The sequence below is a fragment of the Homalodisca vitripennis genome, unplaced genomic scaffold (genome assembly GCF_021130785.1).
Source record: "Homalodisca vitripennis isolate AUS2020 unplaced genomic scaffold, UT_GWSS_2.1 ScUCBcl_3328;HRSCAF=8798, whole genome shotgun sequence".
Lineage (NCBI taxonomy): Eukaryota > Metazoa > Arthropoda > Insecta > Hemiptera > Cicadellidae > Homalodisca > Homalodisca vitripennis.
In genome coordinates, this window is record NW_025779444.1 from 2,329 (window position 1) to 24,615 (window position 22,287).

Here is a 22,287-nt window from a genome sequence, read left to right on the forward strand (position 1 = left end):
TCTCTGCAACTATGATATTTATTGACTCCGGCCAATATTCTGACAGCTTCTTTTTGGATGATGAATACTTTATTTTGCGTAAGGAGAAGAGTCCCAAACAATCAAAATCATAATTTAAAATGACAGTGAAAAAGCCCGAAATAAGATTGTATAAGAGCCTTTCTCCTCAGGTTCAGACTCAACTTTGGCAGAAAAATGCTACTGTGCAGTAGCTCCAAATTCCATAACAAACTCCAACCTTTATGAACACTCTCAATAACTCAATCTTCAGGAAAAAGTTAAGCCAGTGGCTTGAAGGACATCCATTTTAGGAGTTTCTGACAAACAGTGAAAATTTTACAATATAAAAATAAATGTTTTAATGTACCGTTTTTAAAATATGTTTATGACTACTGGATTTCCACATTGTTTTTTGCTACAAAGTATTTCGTCTATTTAGCCTCAAAAGTAAAAAAAAATTATTTTTAATATAAAGGTTAAGGATGTTTACTGTATATGAGTACCTGAGATGTAGAGACAATCAATGGCATCAAACAGACCACTGGGGGAAGGTTGTGCTGAAGTCTTCGTTTTCGGTTGTGTCTGTAGAACCTTTTTCTAAAAACTGCTGCATTGAATTTTGACTTAAATTTTCTTTTCGTGGCTGTTCAGCTTTTTCCTTTATCCGCACTTTACCTTCCACAGAATCAAAACTAGCACCTGATTGAATAGGCCGTGTCTGTGGCTGAAAATTAAGAAAATGTAAAATTAGTATGATTCATAAATTCAAAATGAAATGGATGTTAAGAAAGAAAACATGAAACTCAAATTAATCCATCGTGTTAAAATGTCTAATGAAATTTAAATCATAACCTTACTTAACTTTCTTTAATAAATATGTTTTTAAAAAATATATGCATCATTAAAGTGAGAGGTAATGTAAATTACCTGTGCTTCTGTCAATAAAAGCTCTGTTCCTAGAGAGCATGAAGCCTAGTTTTTAAATAACCATTTTTCTATTACTATAAACACTCTAGTTGCAGATTATTAAAATATCACTATGTAATACCAAAGAAAGCAAAGACATGTTCTAGAAAAATAACGATGATTGCATATCAGAGCAGTAAATTAAAACTGTTATACAGGTGATGCAAAAAAGCATTAATTTTAAAATGCTATAAGTAGACTTATTTTAATGACACAAATTTGATCAATACCAAATCAGCTTACTACCCAATTTAAGAATTGGATGTTGAGAATTCTAAAGTACTTATTTATTTTTTAAATAGCATCAGAGAGTTGATGTGAACTTCCATTATTCATCATTAAAACAACATTATCATTGGCTTCGGTATCAAGCATTCTCTCACAAATAATTCTTCATTGATCAAAATCACGTTAAAGTTTCTGAACAATCTCAATCCATCAAAGGGCTGATGGTGCGAGACTACTTAACATGGTCAAAACCATTCGAGGACAACCAGTTTCAATTATTCTCTTGTAACTGATCTAGTTGTACAAAATGAGCTTACCCAACAAAGTATCGTGTTACGGTCAGGTATCGTACCATTGCGCATGACATTGAACTCTGTTGCACGGTCCACTGCGCTGTTAGTACAAAATGAGCTTACCCAACAAAGTATCGTGTTACGGTCAGGTATCGTACCATTGCGCATGACATTGAACTCTGTTGCAAACGGTCCACTGCGCTTGTTAGTACAAAATGAGCTTACCCAACAAAGTATTCGTGTTACGGTCAGGTATCGTACCATTGCGCATTGACATTGAACTCTGTTGCACGGTCCACTTGTGCTGTTAGTACAAAATGAGCTTACCCAACAAAGTTATCGTGTTACGGTCAGGTATCGTACCATTGCGCATGACATTGAAACTCTGTTGCACGGTCCACTGCGCTGTTAGTACAAAATGAGCTTACCCAACAAAGTATCGTGTTACGGTCAGGTATCGTACCATTGCGCATGACATTGAACTCTGTTTGCACGGTCCACTGTGCTGTTAGTACAAAATGAGCTTACCCAACAAAGTATCGTGTTACGGTCAGGTATCGTACCATTTGCGCATGACATTGAACTCTGTTGCACGGTCCACTGCGCTGTTAGTACAAAAATGAGCTTACCCAACAAAGTATCGTGTTACGGTCAGGTATCGTACCATTGCGCATGACATTGAACTCTGTTGCACGGTCCACTGCGCTGTTAGTACAAAATGAGCTTACCCAACAAAGTATCGTGTTACGGTCAGGTATCGTACCATTGCGCATGACATTGAACTCTGTTGCACGGTCCACTGTGCTGTTAGTACAAAATGAGCTTACCCAACAAAGTATCGTGTTACGGTCACGGTATCGTTACCATTGCGCATGACCATTGAACTCTGTTGCACGGTCCACTGCGCTGTTAGTACAAAATGAGCTTACCCAACAAAGTATCGTGTTACGGTCAGGTATCGTACCATTGCGCATGACAATGAACTCTGTTGCACGGTCCTTCCACTGCGCTGTTAGTACAAAATGAGCTTACCCAACAAAGTATCGTGTTACGGTCAGGTATCGTACCATTGCGCATGACATTGAACTCTGTTGCTCGGTCCACTGCGCTGTTAGTACAAAATGAGCTTACCCAACAAAGTATCGTGTTACGGTCAGGTATCGTACCATTGCGCATGAACATTGAAACTCTGTTTGCACGGTCCACCTGCGCTGTTAGTTACATAAATGAGCTTACCCAACAAAGTATCGTGTTTACGGTCAGGTATCGTACCATTGCGCATGACATTGAACTCTGTTGCACGGTCCACTGCGCTGTTATTACAAAAACTGGACACTCTAATACACCAAATGACGCCTCTGACAGCTCACTTCCACTGATACTAGCTACTCAAATCCAAGCGTTCTTTTTGCACCACTTGGTAATTTAGACTTATACATTTTGACACACAACAGGATAGATAATCATGGTCTTCTTACAATTGTGTTTTGCAAAATTTCACTAAATGATCTACTTCTTAGCATTTAGAGCAAACAGTTTAAATGCAGTAAACCAATTAATCAAAATAACTGTGTTTGCAACAGTACACAGCAAAAAACAAGAACAACATGTAACAAGAGTAGTTTATTTTGTCAGCTGTCACTGTCAGCACAGGAACCACACAGTAATCACACGGGTTTTAATTCAGTTTTATATTAGAAAAAGATCGATGTGTTTCAGATCAAATTCAATGAGTTCCGAACAAAGTTTCCTTCCACGGCACAGCGGCTACAGGAATAATAAATTTATACAAAAGTCTGGTTATATTTATCCAAAATAAAACTGTACAATATTATAGACAGTGATCTTTTTTTAATGAAACTGTTGGCCGATATTTTGATTGGATTGTTTCTTTCCCATTAACTACCATCATGATATATCATCCAGATCCTCTAGAGATATTAGCCTTTTTCCTCCTGACATCCTGAACTGTATAAATTAATTTTAACAAATCAACTTCACCGCTATCCCCATGCTCTTGAAGAACTTGGACACACGACCATAGGCAAGTCCAAACTCTTGACACTTGTTAATGTGGGGTCGCACCCAAGCTGACAGAGAGTTGGTGATGTTGGATGACTCGAACCGACAGTCACAGAGCATGATGGCTCCGAAATCGCTGCCATGTCGGATCACGCGGCCCACAGCTTGGTTTCACAGCCCTGGTGGCCTCCAACTGATACCATTCGTTGCCCGAGAGAGCCCTAAGACAAACACAAGGACTCAGTGCATGTGCCACTAAAATTCAGTAGTATAACCTAATAAATCTTGCCTGAAATTATTTATTTCCATATGAATTTAAAGTTACAATTATTACAAAACATATATACTGACATTTCCAGGTTTATAACGTAATGTGATTCTTTTAACCCCTAAGAATTGCTCCATTTGGATACACATGTTTCCAATGGATGTGAATTAAGTTCTGTGTTGACAGTAGAACATTATTGCCACGCCGAATCAAACTGCCTAATGTTTATACTCAAAGTCAAAGTCAAATCATCTTTATTTACATAAACTTTAAGTTTAGTAATTGTTGTCAACAAATAAAGGTTTTAGGTCTAGTTGTCTTGTTGGTCTTAGGTCCTCCTTCCGTAGAATTCGTTTAGTGAGTAAAATGGTCGATCCAGTAGCCAGTTCTTAAGGGTTTGTCTGAAGTGTTTCCGGTCTATTTTTTTCAAGTCTTCAGGAAGTGCGTTCCACATCTTGGCGCCAGCATAGCTTGGACTCTTTTCAGTTGCTGTGAGCCTATGGCGAGGCAGGCAGTAAATCAGATGCATGTCTTGTGTTATATTGATGCATTTTGTGCATAGGTCCTTGCTGCCTCTGGTGCTTTGATGTGAACATGCATCACAGCTTCTAGGATGTATAAATTTACAACAGTTAGTATTCTAAGTTTTTTGAAGGAATCCCTGCATGTTTCCCTGTATTGAAGACTTCCCAGAATTTCTTATGGCTCGTTTTTGCAGCACCAGTAACCTTTGTATGTTTCCTGCTGTGGTGCCTCCCCATACGATGATTCCATATCGGAGGTGTGTCTCAAGCAGCGCATAGTAGGCAACTTTTTGCTGTAACTAAGTCACCTATGCTTTTCACTCGCTGTATTACATACAGTGCTGTGCTGATTTTTTTTGCACACAGAATCAATGTGTGGAGTCCATGAGAGGTCATCGTCTATAGTTATACCTAAGTATTTAGTGGAAGTGACTTCTTCTAATTCAGTCAGCCTCCCTGTATCCTCTTTGTATTTTTCCTAGTACTAACTGTTTTGTTTTTCTTTCATTGACAACCAATTCATTTCTATGGCAATATTGAATGGCCATGTTGAGTGCTATAAATGCGTTTACTTCGAGATCTTTTGGTAATTTTTCCCCTAGTAATAGAACTGTGTCATCAGCATACATAAGTCCTTTACTATAGTCTTGTGTATATGTTAGGAAAGTCATTTGAGAAGAGGATGAATAAAAACTGGGACCCAATACTGATCCCTGTGGGACTCCGCGTGAGACAAATTTAGGTACTGATCTAATCTTTTTTATACTCCCTTCTGCTTGTGTGATTTATTTCAACCACTTGGCTTCGTCCTGTCAGGTAGCTGGTGAACCATGTTTTTGAAGTACCTTGTATGCCAAGTGTTGACAGTTTCTCAAGGAGATTGTTTATGAGAGAGGCAATCGAGAAGCCTTACTGTAGTCTAGTAAAATAGCTGTACATGTATTGCCTGCTTCAAGCTGGTCTATTATGAACTCCGTAAGACTAATCAAGGCTGTTGTTGTTGATTTTCCAGCTAAGAAGCCATGTTGGTCAGGTGTTAGTAAAGAATTGGTCACCAGATGTTCAATAAGTCTAGTTAACATTACTTTTTCAATCACTTTAGAAAAGGTTGAGAAAGAGAAATTGGTCTGTAGTTTTAGTGCTTGTGTTGTGCAGCCTTGCTTAAATTTAGGGTAAACTTTAGCCAACTTTAATGCAGACGGGAAGATTCCAGATTGAAATGATTTATTAGTAATATTAACTAAGGGTTGTATTAGTTCGTCTTCACATAACTTAACTATCTTTGATGAGATTTCATCATAGCCCAGCTGATGTTTTTGTTTTTAATGACCTAATAATCTTGGACATTTCTAAAACTGTTGGTTGGCCGTGAGTAGTAATGGTGTTAAGTTTTACATTTTTCCCAGGTGATAGAAGTGTGTGAGTTTTTGTGTAGTCCATTCATGTCTATAATCTTTTTAGCCGCATCAATAAAGAAATTATTTAGGTAGTCTGCCATTATTATTGGGTTAGTTGTAACTTCATCATCTCCTGTATCAAGTTTAAATAGGCAGATTCTTTTCATTTTTTGATTTCCTTTCTGTGTTTATGATATTCCAGAGTGCCTTTGTTTTATTGTCAGCCTCAGCAATTTTAGATGCAGTATCTTTTTGTCTTAGGTATCGGAGTCTTAGGTCATAGTCTTTTTTTAGTAATGCAGCATTCCTCTTGTCATCCTCTCTACCTGTTGTGTTATAACAAAGTTTGAGCTGATGTAAATCTTTGTCTTAGGAGTAAGAGCAGTTTGGGTCATTCAAAAGGTAATGATTTTTCTGCTTACTAATATCTTGATTTTATTACTGGACAGGATTGATTTAAAGCTTTGGTTTAGGACATTATTAAATTTGTTGTACGTTTCGTTTGTGTCATCAGTATTGTAGATATCTTCCCACTCTTGCTGCCTCAGTAATTCTTTGAGCCTTAGTAGGTTTTTCTGTTGCTCATATTTCTTCTTTCTACAGTCATTTTGGGGTGAGGATGTGTTTTTGTTTCTGGATATTGTACACAGTTGTCCTGTATGGTCAGAGATACCGGTATTTAAAACTTCAACATAGATCTCTTCTTGGCCGAGGTTGGTACACACACTGTCTATTGAGGTCATCGAAGTAGGTGTTATTCTGGTTGGAGGCAAGTCAATTCTGTACATGTTGAATGCTGCTAATGTGTCAGTCAGCTGACTAGAGTCCTCTTTTCTTGTTGAGGCAGTCTATGTTTATATCACCGATGAGGAGTGTTGGGTGTTTTTCTGCTTCAATCCCTTGAAGAGCTTCCGATATGATCTCCAGGCCTTCTTCCACGTTATTTCCTGTTCTATAAACTCCTGTGATATAGAACGATGACTTGCTTAGATTAATCTTTAATGTTGCCCACTTCGCAGAGCATCTCGGCACAAATGTTTTGTGTGTCAACAATCTCAGTTTTGTTTTCTAGTTCTTCTTTAACATTAAAGAGCTACACCTCCTTTGGTGTGTAATTCCCTACAGTATGCTGCCACCAATGAGTATCCTAAGAGTCTTGGTGTTGTCTAATGTCTCCTTTTTTTTGTCCATGCTCTGTTAGGATTACAATGTCTGGTTTCAATTGAGTTAAGAAGTGTATTTAGCTTGTCAATTTTATTAGATACTCTGTCTGTATTTTGGTGAAATATTGTAAAATAGGGTTTATTTTGCTTATCCGATCTTGTCCTTTTTCCTGTCTATTATTTTGTAACAGCAATTTAGGTTTTGGACTTTAGTCTCTCTGTCAACCCCTAAAAATTTCTGTTTACTTGTGGAGTTGGTTGAATGTTTGGGAAACAGAGTTGTGTTTCTGAGGCTTGTCTGTTTGAGTTAATTTGTGTGATGGGTATTAATAATTTTGTAAAAGTCTATGTAGTTGTCATAAAAGATTCTTATATCTTCATTTTTGTCACGGAATTTTTGCAGTAAAGGGTGGTTTTGCTATTCGACGTTGTTGCTGAAAGGTGGGGATTTTCTATTTTTCTGTAATTGTTAGCTGCATGCTTTGCAACTTGGAGAGATACACTGAAAAATATTTTTCCCCTTTCTGCCAAATGTCAGTGGACTTTTATATTTCCGTTTGTCTGGGATGGATTTTTGTCTGCTGTTTGTCTGACAGTCGAATTCATTGTAATACAGTTTTTGACTACAGGTTTGGCTGATTCCTGGGGTAATTTGGTTAGTTTTTATTCTCCATATTTGTGGTCAAAAAGTTGATCGGTGCTTGGTCTAAGGTATTGTTAAGCTCTGGGTCAGTAGTGGTAGAGAGAGTCGGTAGGGTTGTTGAGAGATGTAGGAACTTTTAGCTGATGAATTTGCATTTCCATTCTCTTGATGGATTCATCTGTTTGTTCTTGTCTCCTCTTTAGGTGAGTTAGTTCGTTGAGGACAAAACTTGAACTATTCTCATGTGTCTCGGCAGTTTGAGTTTCCATATTTTTTTTAGTACTTTAAGTTCAAAGTCTTGGCTCCTTTTGCTTTTATATTGTTTGAGCTGTTTAATTTCATTAAGGAGTTTACAAATTATGTTTTCCTTCTCTCTGTCTTGTTCTTCAAATAGTTTCTCTAAGGTCAGCCTGGATTTGTTTTTCTTTTAATAACTGGGTTTCAGCATAGTTTTAGTTTTTCCAAAACTGTGCTATATTTGTGTATAATTATTTCCTTTTCGTCCTCTAATTCTTTAAGTTGACCTTGGTAGTTTATTTGTGAAGTGTTTTTTAGCTCTTTCCATATCCAGAGCTAGTTTGGAATTTATAAGGGTTTGCATTTAGTAAGTCCTGTTTTAATTTGTGGTTTTCAGTTAAAAGTGCATTGCCAACTTCTGCCGCAAGTGAAAGTGAGGTCTCTAAGTCAGTTTCTTCAATGTTGTCAATGTTTAATATTTTTTCTTTTAGTTCACCGAGTTCGATTTCAGGTTCTATTTCTCTGGCTGCATATACCATTAGAGGGACCAGCTATAAAGAGTGTCTCTCTCACTGATTGTATTTGCTTCGTCAGCTTCTCTTAAAGCAGCGTTAAATTTTTTGTTCTTAAAATTATCAACTTTTTGTACCCCAAACAGTGTTTTATTTTGTTTGTAAGAGAATAGGTCTTTTCCTGTAGCTTTGGCCGTGGTTTTATCCCCAAAGAATTCTACATAATTATTTGACATTTGTTTTTGTTTCGTTAAGTATTGTTTCCTTAACAATTGCTGGCCAATGTGGGTAACCCTTTATTTTGGCAAATACCAGGTCCCCCCGGTGAGAAGGCATTTTCTGAAGTTCATTTTGAGATTATGTAATTTTTAGTATGTCTAGTCTTAACAGTTTTTAATGACTTTGTCTGATTGTCTGTCAATTTCTTGAGAACCTTGTATTTAATGGTTTCAGTTAGAGAACAGTTTTAATGACTTTGCCTAATTGTCTTTCAATTTGTTAGGTCTTGTGTTTTAATAAAGTAGTTTAATGGGGTAAAAATTTGGTTTGTCAGAATAAGAAACTACTGTTTTTTATACTAGATTTGGCAGACTTCTAGTGGTCAGAGTAAAAATATGTCAGATCAATAAAGGGAGCTGTTTTTTATACTAGATTTGGCAGACTTCTAGTGGTCAGAATTAGTCAGAGGTTTGAAAATAAATGTGTTTGATTTATGGGTGATCAAACTCCTTGTCAGCCAGATAGAAGCAGTACAGTGTTAGTTGTACTGCAGTCAGCTAAGAGGTGTTGTCGTAGCATAAGCACTGCTGACGCGGTATCTGGGTCAGCGGCCTTGTTACATACTGTGTAGCACTGCTGACACGGTATCTGGGTCAGCGGCCTTGTCACATATGGTGTAGCGCCTGTGAGGTTGTCTTGATGGTGTTAGGATAACAGTGACGTGTTTTAGTCGCTTATGTGTTGGCAATTTTTGTGACGTCACAGTCAACCTTTTGTTTTATTATTATTACCGCAATGAGCTAAGCTTGTCTGACTAAATTATACTACAGTATTTGTAATTATGTAGAGGTGTGTGCTTCAGCTACTCTCAGAGTGGTATATTTCTTCAAGTTGGATACGAGTTTCATGTGTAATTGCTGCCTTTTAAAGTAGGTTCAGCTATGTGCTATTATAGTTTTTCAATGTATTCTTGCTTTATCTTTTATATTTGTATTATATTATAGTTGTAACACTTACAGTTGCTGTTGAAGTTGTGGGTGGTGAGTATCTAGTAAGCATTTTGTTGGGTTTACCCTACTAATAACTGCACTAATATGAGGAGCACTTTCACAGTGAATGTTAAGTGTCGGCCATCTTTTTCTCTGTACGGCCAAATATTTGTACGTTGAACTAATTCTCGTATATACAAGGTGATTCACAAAGATATGTAGAAACTGTAGACGCTCATTCTACATGTAAAAAAATGAAAAAGTTTACATAAACATGGGTTTGGAAATGCTTAGTTAGCATGTTACGGCTAGTGAAAGATTTCGCCCGAATTTCAGCTCACCATGTAAAACCAAAGGTCTTCCTGAAATTCTGGTAAGGTAGATTAAAGGGTGAATTCAATTGTTTCTTATAGTTTTTGACCTGATAAATTAAATAAAAACAGGTCCCAGAAGTGTAAGTTAAGTAGATTTTGAAAAAAAAAAACCAGTGTCAAATGCCAAAAATGGAGTGAAAAAACACATTTTTTCATCTTTGGACAACAATAACTTTTGTTATTTCATCAAGAAAACACATCAACATTTGTAATAAAATTTGTAGAACATTTTATTCAGAACAAATCGGTGTAATTAAAGTACACAGAAAGCGAATAGATGTTTAATTAAGTTAATCAAAGGTGAAGAACATAAAACAAAGAACCTACCTTAGGATCAGTTTTGCGAAGGTTATCAACATACTCTCGCTTAAGAATAATTCTGGGGTCCTTGAAAGGTGGATAAGGCAGTCCGGTGATGATGACTGCACGGCAGCGGGCATCTGCGAAGTCCATACCTTCCGACACCTTGCCTCGCAGCACGGCCAGGAACACCGCACCACGCGAGTCTTCTGCCTCCAGAGCTGAGTTGTACTCCTTCATCACATCGGCCAGCCGGTCCCTGTACTGCGGCTCCACAAACAGTGGCTGTCCACACACACAGAGACAGTCAGTGTAAAGCTAACATTGACAGAGTTACTTATATTATCACACAGAAGAGAGCATATCCTGTAAGTAACACATATATATGAGGTGTCATCACATCGGCCAGCCGGTCCCTGTACTGCGGCTCCACAAACAGTGGCTGTCCACACACACAGAGACAGTCAGTACAAAGCTAACATTGACAGAGTTACTTATATTATCACACAGAAGAGAGCATATCCTGTAAGTAACACATATATACGAGGTGTCCATCACATCGGCCAGCCGGTCCCTGTACTGCGGCTCCACAAACAGTGGCTGTCCACACACACACAGACAGTCAGTACAAAGCTAACATTGACAGAGTTACTTATATTATCACACAGAAGAGAGCATATCCTGTAAGTAACACATATATACGAGGTGTCATCACATCGGCCAGCCGGTCCCTGTACTGCGGCTCCCACAAACAGTGGCTGTCCACACACACAGAGACAGTCAGTACAAAGCTAACATTGACAGAGTTACTTATATTATCACACAGAAGAGAGCATATCCTGTAAGGTAACACATATATACAGACGAAAAAAAGGTGTCATTCACATCGGCCAGCCGGTCCCTGTACTGCGGCTCCACAAACAGTGGCTGTCCACACACACAGTGACAGTCAGTACAAAGCTAACATTGACAGAGTTACTTTATATTATCACACAGAAGAGAGCATATCCTGTAAGTAACACATATATACGAGGTGTCATCACATCGGCCAGCCGGTCCCTGTACTGCGGCTCCACAAACAGCGGCTGTCCACACACACAGAGACAGTCAGTACAAAGCTAACATTGACAGAGTTACTTATATTATCACACAGAACAGAGCATATCCTGTAACCAACACATATATACGAGGTGTCATCACATCGGCCAGCCGGTCCCTGTACTGCGGCTCCACAAACAGTGGCTGTCCACACACACAGAGACAGTCAGTGTAAAGCTAACATTGACAGAGTTACTTATATTATCACACAGAACAGAGCATATCCTGTAACCAACACATATATACGAGGTGGTGTCATCACATCGGCCAGCCGGTCCCTGTACTGCGGCTCCCACAAACAGTGGCTGTCCACACACACAGAGACAGTCAGTGTAAAGCTAAACATTGACAGAGTTACTTATATTATCACACAGAAGAGAATACATCCTGTAACTAACACATATATACGAGGTGTGCTCAGAAAGTAAGTACCCTTTAAAAAAAAAACAAGTAAAACAAAGTTTTTTTGCAAAACAATTTTATTTCTACATAAAAGCCCAAACCGTAAAACTATTTTTCAACATTGTTTCCACCGATGTTCAAAACACTTGACATACTGGGTGATCAATTTGTCTAGATCCTCTTCGTAGAAGGTTTCCGCCAACGAATGTAGGCATGACTCCACGGCAGTTTTCACTTCATCGTCGGTTTCAAAGCGTTGGCCGCCTAGCTCGCGCTTCTTGTGCAGGAACAAGTGGTAGTCAGACAGTTCCAAGTCTGGGCTGTAGGGCAGGTGATAGAACTGCTCCCAACTAAAACTGTCGAACCAATAATTGAGTGACGAGAGAAGGTTGACTTGCTCCGATTCTCATCATGCACATTTGTTCGACCACCATTAAACATTTTAACCCATTTACTTGCCATTTCTTCAATCATCACGTCTTCCCCGTAAACATCTCAAAGTTGACAGTAACTTTCAGCCAGTTTCACATTCCTTGAGTTGAAAAATTTTATTATGGAACAAATTTCACAATTGGCGGGATCACTAATTGTCTTAAACATTTTAAAAACGTTCAGGAAAAAACTGTAAACAACGTAGAACAACAAAAATGGCGTGAGACGAGAGCCAGTGAATAAGGATGACTAGTGCGCATGCGCGGAACACCAATTGCAGCGCTACAGTGGCAGCAGAATGATACAGTACTTTCTTTCTGAACACGCCTCGTATTTATGTTCAATATTTCATAGCTACAAAATTTGGCACAGAGTAGTTTTCTGCCATTTCCAGCTCGATTGTCCGTTTAAAGTTGGATCTGTGACATTGCATTCTACTAATAGACCTTTAATCAATCAATCAATCAATAATATCTTTATTCAAGACATACATAAAATGTACATGAATGCGTCGTTCTTAATAAATAAATTCAAGTGATGTTATATTAGTTGCACATATATACAATACTTTTAATGTAAATTATTTTCTTAACATAGTTAAATCTTTACATAGTTGAAAATAGGTTTAATATTATTTAAATCGTTTTTATTACCATATTATAATTAATTCCACTAGACTTCAGAAATCAAAATCAAAATACATGGCTCTGGGAGTAAAACTCTTCAAAGTTATAACATGATAAATCAATTACAAACTGTTTTAATTTATTTTTGAATCTAACACTATTGTTTTCATTCCTGATGCTACCTGGCAGGTTCCCCATAAACTTGATTCCCATATAAGTTGGGCTTTGCTTAAATTTTTCTTTATTATGTTGTTTCATTACAAAGTTATTTTTGTTTCTAATTATAATCATGAACATGTAGTTGTCGTGGTTAATTTAGTCTCATTATTTTTTACATTATAATACTGTTCTATATATATAGAGGCTGTATACAGTCATAAACTTTAGCTCTTTAAAAATATAAACTTACATGACTCATCTTGTTTGAGTTTTAGAATCACCCTAATTGCCTCCTTCAATTTGATGTGCATACCAACCTATACTTAAATTTAAAATTTTCTTCCGATTCCTTATGGTCCGTCCCCCTGAAGAAGAAGTGAGTCACTGGATATGTGTTAAATTAAAGTTTTATGTCCAATAACTTTTTACCAAGTTTTGTAGCTCTATCTTAGATCTTTTTCAAAAATATTTAACTGTCCACGGACTTTTTTTGATAACTTGTATAAATTTTAAAACTGATTTAGATACCTTTAGAGCGATTATTTGGGACCAGAAACCTTCTTGTTGCCAAAGATTTATGGTTTTCTCCATGAGTGGATAAGACGGAAAAAACATCAACACTCCATCTGGTACCACTCTGCAGAAGTTGGTCAGCATTCTCCCTAGATCTCCCAGGTACTTTTTGGATTCTCCCTGGAACAAAGTAGTCCAATAAAACTTCTGAATTTTTCCTTAATTTTAACTACTTCTTTATGATTATTTAACTATAATATGAACAGGTGATTTAAAAAAATGTTTAGCCTACTTATGTATGGTTCAAACAAAGTTAGCTTCTAAGTATGAAGCTGTGTCTTTTCAGTGAGAACCAACATCTGCAATCCTTAATGATCAGTTGCAATATGAATTTAAATGTTGGCTTTTAATGTAGAACAAATGTAGCCAAGTAAGCAAAGTATGTACTAAATAATAGTTTTTGAAAGTCCGGATAAAATTGTATCTCAAACAGACTAACACTCCGAAGTGTAGAGACAACTTATAAAACACTCTAATCAGCCTCAAGCCTTATAAGCTTTACTATAAACTTAATAGTACTACGAATAGTTGTACCAATGGACTCAAAATTGTTTCTATAAACATTCAATGCCTTAGGAATAAGACTGATTTAATTGTAATTTTTCGCTAATGAAGTTGGATATGACAAAATTTAACCACAAAGGTAGTTAAAAATTATGTTAATTTGGTTTAATTATTTATTTACAAGTTACCTGAAAATGTATTCTTTTTCTTCGAATCCAAAATGTACATTGTACAAAATAAAAAATATAAGTGTTCAAAGGTGTATTCTTGTTACTTATATTAAACACTTTTCGAGGCTATATTTCTGAAACAAAATATTTTTGGGTACAATATTAATTACACATTAAACTGCTGTTTAATAGATAATATATGTGAGCTGAGCGTACAGGGTGTACAAAACTTGAGTGTAAAAGTTTACAAACTATTTTATTCTATTCAATCTAAATAAATAAAGAAATTTGTATTGAATTTTAATTATGTAATTTGAAGGATACACTCATTTTGTTCTTTCTTAGTGGCAAAAATGTTTTCAAATTAACAAAAGATAATTTGTAGGAATTCTTCAGTTTTACTGACCTATTAGCGAAGGTAGATATCAGTTTTTCACCAGTCGGCCCTTTTGTTCAACACATTTACAGAGATCTGAAACGAGAAAAAACATTTCCGTTTCAAATTTACTGAGCACAACAACTTCACACAAAAATAAATGATGATCAAAATTATGATGTTACATGAGGATATATGAGTAACTGTGATATTGTTACTAGTTTCTAAGCAAGTATAGAGCTTTCACTACTTTTCTCTACTGTTAAAAGCTTAAGAGTGGAGAAATAAAAAATATAATGTCAATATGAATTAAAATGTAACAACTATTGCATAGTATTGATATACATGAAGAAGTTTTGTTTGTTAGAAAACTAGGACAATAGAGGGCACTCATGATTACAATGTCATGTGAAAATTACCTGAGATGGCTCAATGATGTGAGGGTTCTCAAGTTGTACAGGGATGGGAATGCCCAGCTCAGAGATGGTAGCATGTAGAGGCGACAAGGTTCCACTGGTCAGGACTATAGAGTGTACTCATGATTACAATGTCATGTGAACATTACCTGAGATGGCTCAATGATGTGAGGGTTCTCAAGTTGTACAGGAATGGGAATGCCCAGCTCAGAGATGGTAGCATGTAGAGGCGACAGGGTTCCACTGGTCAGGACTATAGAGTGTACTCATGATTACAATGTCATGTGAACATTACCTGAGATGGCTCAATGATGTGAGGGTTCTCAAGTTGTACAGGAATGGGAATGCCCAGCTCAGAGATGGTAGCATGTAGAGGCGACAGGGTTCCACTGGTCAGGACTATAGAGTGTACTCATGATTACAATGTCATGTGAACATTACCTGAGATGGCTCAATGATGTGAGGGTTCTCAAGTTGTACAGGAATGGGAATGCCCAGCTCAGAGATGGTAGCATGTACAGGCGACAGGGTTCCACTGGTCAGGACTATAGAGTGTACTCATGATTACAATGTCATGTGAACATTACCTGAGATGGCTCAATGATGTGAGGGTTCTCAAGTTGTACAGGGATGGGAATGCCCAGCTCAGAGATGGTAGCATGTAGAGGCGACAGGGTTCCACTGGTCAGGACTATGCAGTGAACCCCCTGCTTCAGCAGAGATCTCATCCTGCAGGACAGAATAACCTTCTATCTTATATTGATTAATGTATTAAGCTAAAGTAACAAGCTTTTGAAGTTGTTGACAGTACTAATATTTGTACAAATTTCAACCCTAATAACAACTACTGGATAAAACAGTAGTTTTTAATCTGATATCTGCATAGAATTGATAAGTTTGAAACTCACGCAAATCCAGGGCTGAAACACCAGAAGTTTATCACCTTAGCATTGGAGTTGAGGGTAGTTTTTGGAGCTGGACCAAGAATCAGGTTTGGCTTTCTTCGGTACTTTTTCCGGTTCAATGTATACCTGGGCCAATAGAGACACGGGTGACTCCAGAGATTTGTAAAACATCCAACTTTGTAAACATTGAGGCTCATAAGCAAAATTATTTAATGACTAAAAGTGCTTGAAACTTCACAGAAGACAAAACATTACCTTGATAACTAAATTAATTACATATGAATTATTCTATATTGTATTGCTATCAATCATTTCTAGCTTCTCAATTCAAACTATTACTAAAACACTAGTAATGTTTATTTGAAGCTTACAACATAATGAACTCCAAAACATCCAAAGTGTGCATATACCTTGTAAAATAGATCCGAATTGTTCTTGACACCCTGGGGACCACAGCTGGCATAAACGACCTTGAGGAACTCGTTGAAGCGCACAAGCATGTTGCCCTTTGAGGCAAGGGGAGAGTCACTGGTAGTGGACAAGAACTGTGCCAGACCTGTCAGAGCCTGGTCTATTACTGGCACGTTCTCTCCTTGAATCTGAACAGACAATTGTATATATTACAAGCATGTTGCCCTTTGAAGCAAGGGGAGAGTCACTGGTGGTGGACAAGAACTGTGCCAGACCTGTCAGAGCCTGGTCTATTACTGGCACGTTCTCTCCTTGAATCTGAACAGACAATTGTATATATTACAAGCATGTTGATTTTTAAGGCAAGGGGAGAGTCACTGGTGGTGGACAAGAACTGTGCCAGACCTGTCAGAGCCTGGTCTATTACTGGCACGTTCTCTCCTTGAATCTGAACAGACAATTGTATATATTACAAGCATGTTGATTTTTGAGGCAAGGGGAGAGTCACTGGTGGTGGACAAGAACTGTGCCAGACCTGTCAGAGCCTGGTCTATTACTAGCACGTTCTCTCCTTGAATCTGAACAGACAATTGTATATATTACAAGCATGTTGATTTTTAAGGCAAGGGGATTGTCACTGATGGTGGACAAGAACTGTGCCAGACCTGTTAGAGCCTGGTCTATTACTGGCACGTTCTCTCCTTGAATCTGAACAGACAATTGTATATATTAACAAGCATGTTGCCCTTTGAAGCAAGGGGAGAGTCACTGGTGGTGGACAAGAACTGTGCCAGACCTGTCAGAGCCTGGTCTATTACTGGCACGTTCTCTCCTTGAATCTGAATAGACAATTGTATATATTACAAGCATGTTGATTTTTAAGGCAAGGGGAGAGTCACTGGTGGTGGACAAGAACTGTGCCAGACCTGTCAGAGCCTGGTCTATTACTGGCACGTTCTCTCCTTGAATCTGAACAGACAATTGTATATATTACAAGCATGTTGATTTTTGAGGCAAGGGGAGAGTCACTGGTGGTGGACAAGAACTGTGCCAAACCTGTCAGAGCCTGGTCTATTACTGGCACGTTCTCTCCTTGAATCTGAACAGACAATTGTATATATTACAAGCATGTTGATTTTTAAGGCAAGGGGAGAGTCACTGGTGGTGGACAAGAACTGTGCCAGACCTGTCAGAGGCCTGGTCTATTACTGGCACGTTCTCTCCTTGAATCTGAACAGACAATTGTATATATTACAAGCATGTTGATTTTTGAGGCAAGGGGAGAGTCACTGGTGGTGGACAAGAACTGTGCCAGATCTGTCAGAGCCTGGTCTATTACTAGCACGTTCTCTCCTTGAATCTGAACAGACAATTGTATATATTACAAGCATGTTGATTTTTAAGGCAAGGGGATTGTCACTGGTGGTGGACACGAACTGTGCCAGACCTGTCAGAGCCTGGTCTATTACTGGCACGTTCTCTCCTTGAATCTGAACAGACAATTGTATATATTACAAGCATGTTGCCTTTTGAGGCAAGGGGAGAGTCACTGGTGGTGGACAAGAACTGTGCCAGACCTGTCAGAGCCTGGTCTAATACTGGCACGTTCTCTCCTTGAATCTGAACAGACAATTGTATATATTACAAGCATGTTGCCTTTTGAGGCAAAGGGATTGTCACTGGTGGTGGACAAGAACTGTGCCAGACCTGTCAGAGCCTGGTCTATTACTGGCACGTTCTCTCCTTGAATCTGAACAGACAATTGTATATATTACAAGCATGTTGCCTTTTGAGGCAAGGGGAGAGTCACTGGTGGTGGACAAGAACTGTGCCAGACCTGTCAGAGCCTGGTCTATTACTAGCACGTTCTCTCCTTGAATCTGAACAGACAATTGTATATATTACAAACATGTTGCCCTTTGAAGCAAGGGGAGAGTCACTGGTGGTGGACAAGAACTGTGCCAGACCTGTCAGAGCCTGGTCTATTACTGGCACGTTCTCTCCTTGAATGTGAACAGACAATTGTATATATTACAAGCATGTTGCCCTTTGAGGCAAGGGGAGAGTCACTGGTGGTGGACAAGAACTGTGCCAGACCTGTCAGAGCCTGATCTCTCACAATTGAGGAGTGGAGACCATACACAGACAGCCATGGCCCGGCTAGTTGAAGGGACAACTTCCTGAGCTGAGGGAGATATCAGTAAGGGCCATACAGTAGTTAGCTGAGACTAAATTGCTAAATATGAATTCAAAAACCAATCAGATAATAAATATTAAACAAAAGTATGTAATACTATTACATCTAATTGTGTAAGTAATCAACATACAACATGGTAAAAACATGGTAATAATCTATTGTTGTTGTTACCAACTTTTATTACATATAGCTTATATCTTTGTTTCTGTATTAGATACACTATAAATATAAATGTTGGCAAAGAAAACAAGAAATAGGAAGATAAAGATGTTGGCAATATGTGAAGTGTAATCAAGTGATGAGCTCAAAAAGATAAGTGCTCTGAAGATGAACATAAAAACACATAACATGAACTCTGTGACATGACATAATGATATTACACATTGTCCTTTCACTACAAATTTCCAATTTTCATAAGCATTATATTAAAAAAAAGACAAAAAGCCAGATTTTAACATGAGGGTTTTTATAGGATAGGAAGAGTAGGGTTACTTTTACCAGATAGAATGATATTCTTCTTCTGACATTAAAACAAACACACAAAAATGGGGTATTTCTTGCCCACCAAGCATTTTGTGAACCTTAGTTTAAATTTTTCTCTGTGAAAATGGAAACTGAATCTCTCTGTAGTTGACGTAGAACTCAGTATCCTTGAATATCCTTCCAATATGGTAAAGATAAGTCTGCTCTTTCCATTCTATAAACACTCGTGTTAACACATAACTTGCGTCATAAAACAAATACATTTTAACATTATTTTTATTCCTTGTCACATTATACTAGTACTAGTACAATGCATACGAAAACTGTTGGTAATAGTTACAAAACATATTTCATTAAAATATACAATACATTAAATTATAGAAATTATTAATATTTTAAATTTGTTTAACCATAATGTTCATAGACAAAAAATAATCAATATGGCATTAATTTTAATTTTTTTTTAACTCATCAACTATTGATCAATCACTGTACAGCAGAATTTTGTTACTTTACCTTGATTGTTAGTTTGAACCATATTTTACACATTACTATATTACCTTGATTGTTAGTTTGAACCATATTTTTACACATTACAGTAGAACCTCGGTTAACCGAGCCTCGCTTAACCGAGACTCCGGGTTAACCGAGGCCGTCCTCGGACGATTTTTTTTATTTAAAAAGCAAAAGAAACACGCACAAACTACGTACAGTAATGAGCGTTTGGGTGCTCCTTTTATCGCAATACGCACGCTAGCCTGCAATGCGTTAAAACTACTGTACAGTAAATTGTTGGCAACTGTTGTGTTTCCTCGGCCAAATATTTGCGTAGCTTAGCGCTTATCTTTGCCGAATGCATACGGCACTGTCACCCGACACCGCTCGCCAGAGCAGCTGCAGGTGTTGTAACCCGACACCGCTCGCCGCCGGACCAATGCGAACTGTTTTCAATGCCGAGACGCGACTGAGCCACTCGCTCTCCCCACCACCCCGATTCGACTCCGTAGCTTATTGCGCATCTAGTGGGCTGTCCTGGTGTACAGCTTCAGCTCGGATGTGTTCGTGCATCATCGGTCTGCCCGAAGACGCCATTTCGTCTCAGTGGCAGTCCTTTGTTTACTTTTACAAGTCAAGTGTCTATCACTGTTTTTTTATTGTGTGTTTAAGTGCAGTTACAGTAGGTGTAAATGAGTGCTAAACGCAAACGTGTCGTTGTGTCCTTAGAGACTAAACTAAATGCGATTCGTCGTCTGGACAATGGTGAGTCAATAAGAACAGTCGCTAAAGACTTGGGTGTTGGTGAGGTTACCGTCGGAGATTGGAGGAGGAAGAGGGCTGAGTTAGAAAAATGGGGTGCTCAGAGCTTAAATTCCAATTGCAATTCAGAGAGAAAAAACGTTTAAAAAGTGTGAGTATGAAAAAACTTCCGAGGCTTTATTCTTATGGTTTTCGGAAATGAGAGCAAGGGGAAGTCCAATAAGTGGGCCTATTTTGCAGGCAAAAGCGCTAGATTTCCATAAATCTTTTGGCGATGGCGATGAACCTTTTACCGCTAGTTCCGGGTGGTTAATGCGATGGAAGAACCGTTATGGAGTGCGGCAACTTAATATATCTGGGGAAAAACTTTCAGGTAATGAAACTGATGTGACAGTTTTTGAAAGAAAAAATAAGAAAATTGATTTTGAGTGAGGGTCTTACATCCGATCAAATATTCAACTGTGATGAGACAGGCCTTAACTTCAGAATGTTGCCCTCAAAAACTTTAGCCAGTCAGCAGGAAACATCAGCTCCTGGGTATAAGAAATCTAAAGATCGAGTTACAGTTTTAGGATGTGCCAATGCTGCAGGAAGTTTGAAACTCAAACCAGTTGTAATAGGCAAGTATAAAAAGCCACATGCTTTTAAAAATACTAATGTGGACACATTTCCCAGCACATACACAAACCAGAAAAACGCATGGATGGACTCGCGGATTTTCAAACAATGGTTTTTTGAGGAATTCGTTCCAGTCGTTGAAGCTTTCTTGGAGAACAAAAAACTCCCTCGCAAGGCCCTTCTTATTCTTGACAACGCTTCGTCCCATCCAGATGCTGATGAGCTAGTCAGCGATGGCATTAGAGCCTTATTTTTGCCTCCAAACGTTACTGCCCTCATCCAGCCTCTAGACCAGGGAGTTCTAGAAACTTTTAAGCGAAACTACAAAAAGAGGCTGCTTAGAAATCTACTGGAGAAGCTAGAGGACGGGCTGGGTGTCACTGATGCTCTCAAGTTAATCACAATGAAAGATGTTGTCTACTGGGTGTCAGAAGCTTGGGATAACGTTAGGGAGGACACTATAAGAAGGTCATGGCGCAAACTTTTCGGAATTGAAAAGGCAAGCCGCCAAGAGACAGCTGCTCCTGAAAACCAGCCAAGAGCATGTCCTCCTGAAAATGAAGAGCTTGTGAATCTTTGTAACCACCTTCCAGTGGCTGAGCCCATCAGTGCAGAGGACATCAGTGAATGGATCAATGGAGATGAGGATCAGGCCCTAACTGATGACGTGATTATCCAGATGCTCAACCAACCAGAAGATGATGACAAGTAAGTTTTTGATTTTTTATTTATGCAAAATTTTAACATAAAAACATAATCCAACATCAATTTTTTAACACAACTACAGTATATTTGTTACACTTTAGTTAAATGTTGCCCATTCATCAATCCAAAACTAATTTCATACCAATTCCAACTGCTGCCTTTTGATTGCGTTACGGTTACGTAAAACAAAAGTTTTTTTTACAGCGATGAACCTGATGGGGCGACTGAGAAAATATCACATACAGAAGGTCTAAGAACGATCGAGGGAGCACTGGCATACATTGAACAACAAGAAACCGCAACAACAAACGATTTAGTTTGGCTGCGACGCTGGCGCAACAGGGCGGCTAGCCTAAGATCCTCTAATCTAAGTCAAAAAACAATAACTGATTTCTTTGGGAAAAAAGATTAGCTTACTTTGTTTATTTTTGTACAATGTACAGTAAATTAATTTTCATTTCTTTGATTTAATTTTGTAAACAGGAATACTGTACTGTAACTAAACTTCTGTACATTGTGTAGCCTATATCATACGTATTCAGTTGTGCAATAAATTGAGTGTTATATTAAAACAGTGTTTAGTATTGTGAGTGTTACCGTTTCCTCTCACGTTTTATTGCGTACTAATAACATTTCTTGTACTAATAAACTAAACAACAGTTCAGTTAATAACTTTTGTTCATGTTTTAGTATATCTTGAGCTATTTTTAGCCCCGGTAACGATTTTTAGGTTACGTTCCGTGTTATCCGAGGTTCGCCGTATCCGAGGTACCCTCGGTCCCAATTACCTCGGTTAACCGAGGTTCTACTGTACTATATT

General features: G+C 38.1%; 2 protein-coding genes across 2 annotated transcripts in view; one reads left to right on the forward strand and one right to left on the reverse strand.

The window, feature by feature from the left end:
- Positions 1 to 539: 539 nt before the first annotated feature.
- Positions 540 to 22,287, reverse strand: part of LOC124372476 (regulator of telomere elongation helicase 1 homolog) — a gene marked incomplete at its 3' end in the record, with an annotated part of 45,202 nt that continues 23,454 nt past the window's right edge. Inside the window, 17 exon segments of the mRNA XM_046830878.1 lie at positions 540 to 724; positions 3,489 to 3,680; positions 3,682 to 3,730; positions 10,152 to 10,420; positions 13,381 to 13,545; positions 14,502 to 14,549; positions 14,551 to 14,571; positions 15,479 to 15,620; positions 15,800 to 15,867; positions 15,869 to 15,922; positions 16,207 to 16,395; positions 16,551 to 16,655; positions 16,811 to 16,915; positions 17,072 to 17,176; positions 17,463 to 17,567; positions 17,734 to 17,773; positions 17,888 to 18,087. Coding sequence (XP_046686834.1) covers positions 540 to 724; positions 3,489 to 3,680; positions 3,682 to 3,730; positions 10,152 to 10,420; positions 13,381 to 13,545; positions 14,502 to 14,549; positions 14,551 to 14,571; positions 15,479 to 15,620; positions 15,800 to 15,867; positions 15,869 to 15,922; positions 16,207 to 16,395; positions 16,551 to 16,655; positions 16,811 to 16,915; positions 17,072 to 17,176; positions 17,463 to 17,567; positions 17,734 to 17,773; positions 17,888 to 18,087 — 2,042 coding nt within the window.
- LOC124372475 (jerky protein homolog-like) lies at positions 20,790 to 21,964 on the forward strand. Its single transcript, XM_046830877.1, has 2 exons — positions 20,790 to 21,470; positions 21,672 to 21,964. The coding sequence occupies exons 1-2, from the start codon at positions 20,848 to 20,850 to the stop codon at positions 21,877 to 21,879; spliced, it is 831 nt and encodes a 276-aa protein (XP_046686833.1). The 5' UTR covers positions 20,790 to 20,847; the 3' UTR covers positions 21,880 to 21,964.

What these genes read in the sequence shown, in the direction of transcription:
- LOC124372475 (XM_046830877.1), top strand. Translation starts at nt 20,848, where the DNA reads ATGGACTCGCGGATTTTCAAACAATGGTTTTTTGAGGAATTCGTTCCA. An exon ending in CAACCAGAAGATGATGACAA is followed by an intron (nt 21,471 to 21,671) that starts GTAAGTTTTTGA and finishes TTTTTTTTACAG; the next exon opens with CGATGAACCTGATGGGGCGA.